The sequence below is a fragment of the Myiozetetes cayanensis genome, unplaced genomic scaffold, assembly GCF_022539395.1.
Source record: "Myiozetetes cayanensis isolate MyiCay16 unplaced genomic scaffold, myiCay2020 scf1, whole genome shotgun sequence".
In the NCBI taxonomy this organism is placed as follows: domain Eukaryota; kingdom Metazoa; phylum Chordata; class Aves; order Passeriformes; family Tyrannidae; genus Myiozetetes; species Myiozetetes cayanensis.
The window spans coordinates 9,699,620-9,709,529 of record NW_026086604.1 but is presented as its reverse complement, the minus strand read 5'-3'; the positions used below and the strand labels follow the sequence as shown (position 1 = coordinate 9,709,529).

Sequence of the window (9,910 nt, the reverse complement as noted above, 5' to 3'; positions counted from 1 at the left end):
AGCAGCATGCGAGGAAGGTCATCAGACATCATCCTTGGCATCCCTTTTCTTCTGCATTTTGAGGATCAGCCAAAATTATAAAAACACAGAAAACCAAAATTGGAATCACTTCTCTTGTCTGCATCTTGGAATCAATTTCGTAAAGATGGAGTGGAGTCTGGATATAGCCCTTTCCTTATGTTCCATACCCAAAATATAAGACTGAGAATAAGGCAATGAGCATTATTAACTTGGTTAATAATTGCTACTATATGTTTATTCATGGCATTAATGCTTTGAGTACCTGAGAGCATGCCAGGCATTTTAAAGAAGCACTAAACCTTTCCTGCAGTCAAGAACTACCCCATTTTGCAGAGACCTGACACCTGAGAGATTTAAGCTTTGGTTCATCTCAGCCCCATAAAGATAATTGAAGTTTAGTCTATTCTAAACTAGCTGAGAGAAGGGACCCACCAGCACTCCTGGGATGAATTTCCCAGGTGTTATCTTTTCCTGGCCTTTGGGGACTGCATGCCCAGCTTGTGTGCTCCAGTTAGCAAAGACACCCACACACAGAGCATGAAATCTGTGGCATATCTGTGAGAAGAGGCTGCCCAAGCACCAGGAGAATGTGGCAGGACTGTGGGGTCAATGCAGTGTGTACCTCTCTGCTCTCCTGTTACATGTCAGATGTTTTAGGCGGGGGGGGCAGGAGAGGGGCTTTTTTCCTAAATGCCATCCCCCTGACAGCCATCAAGCTGTCAGTAGCTTGAACCAAGCACTGTGCCCTGGTGCCACTGTGCCCCGATGGCATAGGGACACCATGAGGTGACCAGCTGTGGACCTAAGAGTCTTTAAATGGGTGGGAGGCTGGAAAGAGGGAGGATGCAGCTTCCAACAATGGAATATATGGCCCTTCTCCTCAGCAGGGACAGTGGTCTGGCACAGGAGCTGAGAGAGAGGGATCTTCAGGAGGGTAATGACCAAAGACAGGTCCTTACCCCAGGTATATCACTTGGTTTTTACACTGGCCCCTTCACTCCTGCTCACACTGAGATAGCTACAGGGGATACTGTTATACACAAATAATGCCTCTGAGTAGGTTTATGCAGGTTCATTGCTATTATGATGTGTTTACACCCTTGCCCTGTCCCCAAAACCACTGACACTGCCCATGCCCTCCCCCCAACACACCTTGGGCTATCTCAGATATAGGAACCAGCCCACATGTGACAGCATCCTACCAGCTAAGCTCACCCGGCAGAAGCATTCCAGTCATCAAACTTCCAGGAAGGGAAAAGTAAAACAAAAGGCCTGATGGATACTTGTGTGTATTTTACCTATAAGAGGAACAAAAAAAACCCAGCTTGCTTTGAGAATTGTGGTGAATCATTCAGAAACAATCTGCAGACATTAAGGGAATTGTATTTCTGGGAAAAAGAAAAAAAAAAAAAGAAAAGGAAATGCAGGCCCTGGGATATCCCTTTATGGCATATGCATTTTATGTTTAAATGCATTAATGGGACTGCTATGCCATGAGTCATCCCGCACAAGAGTTTCATGTGTTTCTTAAAATACACTAGAAGTAGCTGAAGGCATGCACGGGTTTGCCGTGCAGTTATCTGTCAGGAATCTGAGCAAATACCTGCACGTGTGGCATCAGAGGCTTCAGAGCTGGGGGAGGGGTAGGGGGACCTGTCTTGGACCCTCTATGCTGCTTATACGGACCATGACTGGGGAAACCAAAAGGGGACAGGAACTGAGCCTACTGAGTAACAAAACATAGGCTCCCTGTGTTAATATTAGGGAAGCCTCAGCACTGAATTACAGAAAATTTGCATATATGTAAACAGAAAACTGGAGAGTTTCCTTCTGGAGCACTCTTGTCAAAACTACAGCTGTCTGCATTTTTTTTCCAGGGATGATTTGTTATCTGGTTTTCTCTTTTTTTTTTTTTTTTTTTTTTTTTTTTGTCTTCCGTCCTGGCTGCAAGTCTATTTAGTATTCCTTTAAACCCCCACTTTTGAGCGTTGTGCAGCTCGACTCAGTCAGCTCCTCACAGGTCACTTCAGCTCCTAGCTGCTGCCTGCTCTCCAAGCTATTCCTTTTTCGGACAGCAGATAGTTTTAACACTGGAAACACCCAGAGATGAGTATTTCTGATGGTGCACGTTACGTCTACGCTTATGAGCAAACGGTGGTTAGCACACAACAGCTTCGTGATGCAAACCTCGGGGCGAGGGATGGTTGTTTAGTGATTAGTGAAAAGCAAGAACTGGGGCTGGGAAACTCAGATGTATGGAGGAGAAGCTCCTGGAGAGGCAGGTGGACTCGCTTTCTCACCGCAATTATTCACGGTCGAAGGGGGTCTCCACCGCGCCCCCAACCTCCCTCGGGTGCCCCGGTGGGTCTCCCGTCGCCCCACCGGGCTGTGCCGGGGCCGGGGGCGCGGAGAGCGGCGGACGGAGCGGAGCGGGCGTGTCCCAGCCTCCCTCCTCCCATTTCCCCGTGCGTCAGGGCCGGGAGGAGGAGGAGAATCACCTTTTTTTTTTCAATTTTTTTTTTTTTTTTTTTAAAAGCCTCCAACTACTTTAGCGCGGAGTCGGCAGCAGATGGTGGGCACGGCCCGAGGTTACGGCGGGGAGAGCGAAGGGATGCGCGCAGCGCGCACCGCCCGGCTCTAGCACCGCGCCCGCTCCGCTCCCCCGATGAGCCGCCCCGCGTCCCTGCTGCCGGCCGCCCGCTGCCGCAGCGCCCCGGCCAAGCGCCTGCAGCCCCTCCACGACGGCCCCGCCGAGGAAGCGCCGGCCGCCAAGTGCCCTCGCCTCGCCGACTGCGGACCCCCGGACTGCCTGAGCGCTCCCGGGTCGCCGTGCGCCCCCGCCTCTCCCGCCGGCGGCGGAGGGGCGGCGGGTCCCAGCCTGATCGCCTCGTACCTGCTGCTGCCGCTGGCCGAGCGGGAGCAGGTGTCCCGGGCGCTGAGCGTCAGCTCGGGCCGGGAGCTGCGCTGCAAGGTGAGCGGGAGCGGCGCGGGTGGGCAGAGGGTACCTCCTGCCGTGTCCGAGCGCCCGGCCCGGGGACAGCCCTGCCAAACATCCTCCCCGCTGCTCCCCGACTGGAAACGCCCGGCCAGCCGCCGGTGGGGGTTTGCACTCGCTGGGAGTAAGCTGGAAACTCCGGGTTAACTCGGAGCGCCTTCCTCCGAAAGGCTGTGGGGACGGTGGTTTGTTTTAGTTTTCCTCCCTGCCTTTCAATATAAAACGAACAGGAAGGGTCTCGGTAGCCGCTTTGAGCAGCGCTTCTGCCGATCCTGCCGAGCCCTGGCTCCCCTCCAGCTCCCTCGTCATTGTTTGGGGAGAGTTGCTACGCGAGCGGCAGCTTTCAACGCCCTTGAGAATGAATTTGGGTTTAATTTCCTCTATACAGGTGTTCCCCCTCAAACACTACCAGGACAAGATCCGGCCTTACATTCAGCTGCCGTCACACAGAAACATCACCGGGGTCGTCGAAGTCATCCTCGGGGACACCAAGGCTTATGTGTTCTTTGAAAAGGACTTTGGGGACATGCACTCCTATGTGAGGAGCTGCAAGAGGCTGAGGGAAGAGGAGGCTGCCCGACTGTTCAAGCAGATCGTCTCTGCTGTAGCTCACTGCCACCAGTCAGCCATCGTACTTGGTGACCTCAAGCTCAGGAAATTTGTCTTCTCTAATGAAGAAAGGTAAGCGGCTGTCAGCAGCCAGCCTTGGGGTGAGTGGGGAGGGAGGAATGCCACATCCAGAGACGCAAAAAGCGTCCCAGGGAGTGGAAACGGCCCTGTCAGCCGGGCATCACCTGCGAGCAATCCGAGTAGGTCCCCATCACGTGTGTGTAGTAGGTCACGGATCTAACCAGCACGCACTCGCTCTTAGTGAGATCTTGACTGATGAAAGGGAGGAAGCTCGCCGGGTGCTTCCTCTCATTCAGCAGAAGTTCAGTGTAACCCGCTGGCAGACAAAGGGATGATAGTTCGGATGCTCGTTAGCGCCAGAAGATGTCATGTGTGCCACTCATTCAGTGTCAAATGAATAAAAGGCAGAGAGGGAGAGGAGGGAGGCCGAGGCGTTGTGCAGGGAAGGGGAAGCAGCCTGGCTGGGGAAGCAGGGGGAGGTGTGAAGAACTGGAGCTCTGGTCCCTCCTTGGGAGAGCTGCCCCATGACCACGGTAGAGCTGCAGCACTTGGAAGGGGTCTCCTTGCTGAACCACCTTGCTGATCAGGATGACGCTGCTAACGAAAGGCCAGCTGTGTCCTTTGGGGTTTTTATTCCTCCTCCACTGCTGCACTTTCCATGCCTCCTGTGCCTGTGGATGTGGGCACACACGGGAGGGAAGGTGGGACATGGTTAAATACTGGTTTGGGAATCCTGAATCAAAGAAAATCACTTAAGTAAAACTTAGCCTAAAGCCTAGGTTTACAGAGATCATAGTATCTAGTTGTTAAATTTAGATGAGGGAAAAGAATTCAGTCTTTCCCTGGAGTGTTTGCTGCTCTTGCAGTGCCTCACCACACATGGCAGAGTCAGAAATACATTTTTGACCAGTAAAACTGACTCTGACTAGTTACTTGTCCCATGGAATGCTAAAAACCTAAGTAAAAGATGTAATGGAGCTGTGCCTAATGTCACAAAAGTGTAGGTGATATTACTGAAGCAGAAGAAAAGGGCTTTTGCTTGTTCTCTAACTGGGCTAAAGCTTATTCAGGATACCCTTTAACAAAGGTGATAAGAAAATTAACCAGCACTGCCCCTCTGAAACAGAAACAGCCGTATGTTGACATGCAAAGAAAGCAATTCCTTTGAAGGAAACTATTGCAGCTTTTCCCTCCCATAAGAAGATGAAACATTTGTTGAAATATTACATTGCACACAGTCTCTCTCATTTGGAAATAACGTGTTGCACAGGCGAGTGTCATGTGCACCGCATTTGGCAAGAAGAGGGTTAAGCAATGGCAGGCAACGCGGGCTCTCGCACAGGTGCAGTTTCAGGGCTCCCGCAGCCAATCCCGGGCCCACGGTTCTCGTTGAGTCATATTTTCCGTTTGCAGAACCAATGGGTATTTGCCGAGGTCAGGCTGAGGACAGGCTGCAGCCAACGCATCTACACCCCAGCAGGGCTGCCAGGCAGCGCAGAGCTCTTCCAGGGCCAGCTGATGGCTTCCCTGCCGGTAGGAACTCCCCTCACCCTCTAAAACAGGAGGTTTGTGTGGACCCACGTCCACCTGGGAGACGGTGGGTGCAGTGGTACGCCCAGGAAAAGCAGACAGAATAAGTTACAGATTAAAATTAAAAACCAAATCAAAAGCTCAGGAGAGCCGATGATCCCCAGTGGTGCAGGAGGGAACTGGGCTTTGCTGTTTACAGCAGCTGGGCTCTGTTTGCTCAAAGCCTGCACCGCACATAGTGGTTGCACGGTGTCCTGTCACACATTAACCCCCTGCAGTGGCGCTGCAACCTGCTCAGGTAACAAAGTGACTTGCTGGTGTTCTTCGAAGAGCCCTCTGTGGTGTTAAAATCCCCAGCAAATAAAGCAAGCAGGCACTGCTGAGCGCTGACCCGATGCACGCAGCTGCTCTTCCACTACACGCAGCTAGGAGTCCAGGCAACTTCTCCACTGCAGATTAAAAAGTGTTTCCTCTCCTTTCTCAGTGCTACTGCGAGGACAATGGGGTCATGACAGGGGCTCGCTGTGCTTGCTTGTGACTACATGTTGCTATTTCTCACCTGTGGTTTCCTCTCCTGCCCTGCCTAGGACTCAGCTGCGTCTGGAGAGCCTGGAAGACACACACATCATCAAAGGTGAAGATGATGCGCTCTCAGACAAACACGGCTGCCCAGCATACGTCAGTCCTGAGATCCTAAACACGACAGGGACTTACTCCGGAAAATCGGCTGATGTGTGGAGTTTGGGAGTGATGCTCTATACCCTGCTGGTGGGACGCTACCCCTTCCATGACTCGGACCCTAGCACTCTGTTTTCCAAAATCCGGCGTGGACAGTTCTGTATTCCTGACCACGTCTCCCCCAAAGCCCGATGCCTCATCCGCAGTCTCCTGCGGCGGGAGCCCTCCGAAAGACTCACTGCTCCAGAGATCTTGCTTCACCCTTGGTTCGAGGCAGTCTTGGAGCCTGGATATACAGACCAGGAGACGGGAACTTCGGATCAGATTGTTCCAGAATACCATGGAGACAGTGATGATATTAGTTCCTTCTTCTGCTAACCCCAAAATCTCAAAAATCTCGTCAGTTCCCACCTCCGGCATCTTCGTAGGGTTTCATTTTTCCACGTTGTGCAAACTCAACAGCATCTTAAAGTGCCAGTATGGTCAGAAAAGTGACCTTGTTTAAATGAACACCAACCTGGAGATCTCTGCTCCCTGAGCATACTCAAGGTTCCATCCTCTTGCCCTGCTGGTCGGTCTGTCCCACTGGCTCCGGAGGACCTGTGCAGCTTTGTGAGAACTGTCTGGCTCCCCCATCCTCCGTCGGTGTAAAACTGGTCGCATCTTGGCTGCAGAGTCTTACGGCTGGCAAGGAGTGGGATGGAAAGGCAGCCCCTTCTGCTCTCCTGTGGTGGCTGCAGAGGTGTGGAGCCCTGGCCACGATGTATAGGCGCTGGGGGCACGAGGTGTGCCTCTACCTGAGCAAATCTGACAGAAATGGTGAAAAGGGGAATCACCTCGGCGTGCCACACCAGCCAGCCCACAAAGCAGCTCTCTGACTGTAAGCACACGTTAATGAGGGAAGGAGGTCTTCACCCACCACGGCCAGCTGTCTGCTCACTGCTGCTCCTCCAGCTGATCTTGCTTTCAGGGGCATGAAGCTCCTAGATCCACCTCTAAGACAAATCACTGCTGTGGGTGTTTCTGAAGCAGGAACCATTGGATCTCCCAGCCGGATCCCCTCGCTGACCAGGAAAGCATTTTAAATAGACTTAAGCCTCATGTTACCACAGTGTAGCCTATATAACTTTATGCCCTCAGCGAGCTTGTCAAGTAGCAGGTCTCGTTAGCTCCGAGTGCCAAAACATATCCGTTTACCAAACTGTAACACTATCAGCTGGGGCGCCTTCCCCTGGAAAAGGGTGTCTTGTACAGTACCTATAAACATGGCCATGTTTTCCAACCAGCTCAACTCTTAAAAACGTCCCATCACCTCTCCTCTTCCCTCCACCCCCCAAAAAGTTAGTCTTAAGAGTAAAATCTCCTTACACCCTTAGTTGATTATTCGGGTATGCTGTTTGCCTCCAACCCTTTTTTTTTTTTCCCCTGCATGATTATTCATAGTCTTTCCAATGTGCGTGGGTAATGAATATATCTAAATCATTAGCTTCCTGGGTTGGGGGTAAGTAAAGCTTAGTCCTGCCTAAAATTTCTGCTTCCTTTCACATTTGTGTCCAGTGCTTATGCAAAGAGATGTCCATTCACCTAAGACAAGAGTGCGACTTCTGAAATGGCCGTGAGGTGGGTCATGCATGTTTCCAACACCCCACAGTTAGAGTGAAGTCATTTTAAGGGTTAACCCTGGCTGCAGTCCCACCACCCGTTGCGAGAATACCATGTATACCTCATGGACTGTGTACTTTGTACATACCTTACTGTTTGGGGTTTTGTTTTCTTGTTTTGTTGTACTTTGTTTGTCCTAATAAGAGGTGTTGAAGAGCAATTTAATGTGAATTATTGTTGGCAATACTAACTTGACAGAATCATGAGCATTAAGAGCAGAGCGCTCCAGCTCTCCGTTGCACTAAACCTCTCATGATTGCTTGACATTTGTATCTGTGATACAGTTTAACCCTTCTATGAAAAACAGTACCTTTGTATATATTGGTGGAAAATTCTGCCAGAAAAGCTAAAAACACTATGTCCAACTTGTACATATGTATATGTCTGTGGAAACCTGGATGATAAAGTCTGACTTGTAGAAAGTTTTAATAAACTTGGTTTCATAATGTTTGTCCCAATTTCTGATGATATCTCAAGGGGAACACAGCTTCAGTATGTTTGGTTTAATCTGAAAAAATGGGGTTTGGCCTCAGAGAGGATCAGTTCCTCTATGGTCCTTGTATTTGTTCCATTGTGCCTTAGCCCTGACTCTCCCAGTTCAGCCTGGGTTGAATCCCCAGGAAGCTGAGTGGGGACAGGAGATGTCTCCTGCCTCTCGTGGGCTAGAAAGGGCTTGGGGTGTCCCCAGAGCTATATGAAATGGGAGTATCCTACTTGTCTGATAAACAAGGGGGAGAGGAATTACATCTCTGCCTCTGAACTTTAGAAACCCTCTTGCCTTTCAGCCAATGCATTTGTTTCCCTCTGCACCCTACGAGCAGAAAGAAGATGCCATGGCACAGCAAGGCTGTCATCCTGCACCTGTGTGCCTGGCAGTGTGATGCTCCAGCCAGTGGAAAATCGGATCTCAGATGTCTAAAAGTGAGCAGTGAGAAGCAGAGGCAGTGGCTGAGAGCACTGACATTACAGGGAGCTGGAGCCCGTGAGCAGGGGCTTGACCCCACTGCTGGGAGGCAGCAGAGAGGCCACTCAGTGCTCCCGTTAAAAATGAAGGGAAAGACTATTAGAGCTGCTTTTCTTTGTGGTGAGAATAGAGGAGTATAAATAGCTGCAGTATCAAGGTTAGAGAATGTGCTTTCCTGAAAGAGATCAAGCCACCCTTGCAATCCACCCGGAGCGGTGAGATCATCGCTCACAAGTAGAAAGGAGGAGGAAGAGAGTCTTGATTTTTATTTATACTTTGCCTCATGTTTAACTTTGTCCTTTTGCTTGAAATCTGTTCAGCAGAGCAACTGCTTCTAGGCAGCTCCTGGAGCAGGAGCAACTTTAAAAACAATTTTGCTTTTAGAAGGGGAGTGGAAAGTGAAAAGGAGGGAATAGGAACGTGGTCAATGATAAAGCAAAGTGCACTGACTTTCATTAGGCACCTTGACTCCCACTCTGAGAAGCCAGTGATCTGTGCAGTAAGCCTATTTTCTTAGCACTTGCTGAGTGAATGTCAGACACCAAAATATCTCAAGTTACTTTACTGATGTTATTCTTGCAAGACTTGTAAAAATATATGCACCGCATAGCCTGGCTGATTAAATTACCCCCTGCCCTACTATGCTTTTGGGCTTGGACAGAAACCCTGATGCATCCTTTCAAAACAACTGCAGGAGTTTCGTGTTTTAATGAAACCTTGAAAACTAAAACCACTTTTTTTTTCCCCCTTACAGTGAAGTCACTTAGTAGGTGAACGTGTAGGTCATCCCGTGACTGTTTCACATGAGCTATGCTGCAGAGCAATTAAAATAAACGCCAAATTGTAGTAACATCTGCAAGCAGCCTCTGTGTTGCTTTAGGGATTATAATGCAACATCCGTTTGTACAGCAGAATAAATTGCTATTGCTTCGTTACCCCATCGTTTGTATTATTGTATACAAAGTTTCAGAGCGTGTTGAAAGAACCAGCATATTAAGTGATTAAACTTTGATGGTGGGTGTGAGAACTTTGATTTATGCAATGCATACATTTCTTTTTGAGAGAGTCATAATTTGTCTATTTTTAAATGGTCCTTTTGGCTGTGGACTGCAAGAATGTCATGTATTTCACAGACCAGGTCACCATTTTCATCCTGAAGTTGCAAGATACTGTTGGCCTCTCTGAAGAGTGCTGGGTGCCTTCAGTCCTTCTCCATTGCTGCTGAAAACACAGAAAAAGTTGAGGTTTTCCACATCACAGGCTCCATCCTAAGCTGGCATTGAACCACCCTCCAGTCTGGATAGATCTTATGTCCTAAAAATGTATTTTTATTAGCTCTCAATACTTCAGCTTCATTTTGGGCACCAGTTCAATAATTCTCTTTTGAAGTAGCACAGCAGAATTTATAAACCAGCTTCCTCTGAAAGTGC

General features: G+C 49.6%; 1 protein-coding gene and 1 long non-coding RNA gene across 2 annotated transcripts in view; both read left to right on the top strand.

Annotated features, from left to right (window-relative positions):
- Positions 1-9,910, top strand: part of LOC126639547 (uncharacterized) — a 716,944-nt gene that overhangs the window by 204,255 nt on the left and 502,779 nt on the right. The window lies entirely within an intron of this gene.
- TRIB1 (tribbles pseudokinase 1) lies at positions 2,543-7,962 on the top strand. Its single transcript, XM_050314122.1, has 3 exons — positions 2,543-2,992; positions 3,405-3,697; positions 5,764-7,962. The coding sequence occupies exons 1-3, from the start codon at positions 2,687-2,689 to the stop codon at positions 6,230-6,232; spliced, it is 1,068 nt and encodes a 355-aa protein (XP_050170079.1). The 5' UTR covers positions 2,543-2,686; the 3' UTR covers positions 6,233-7,962.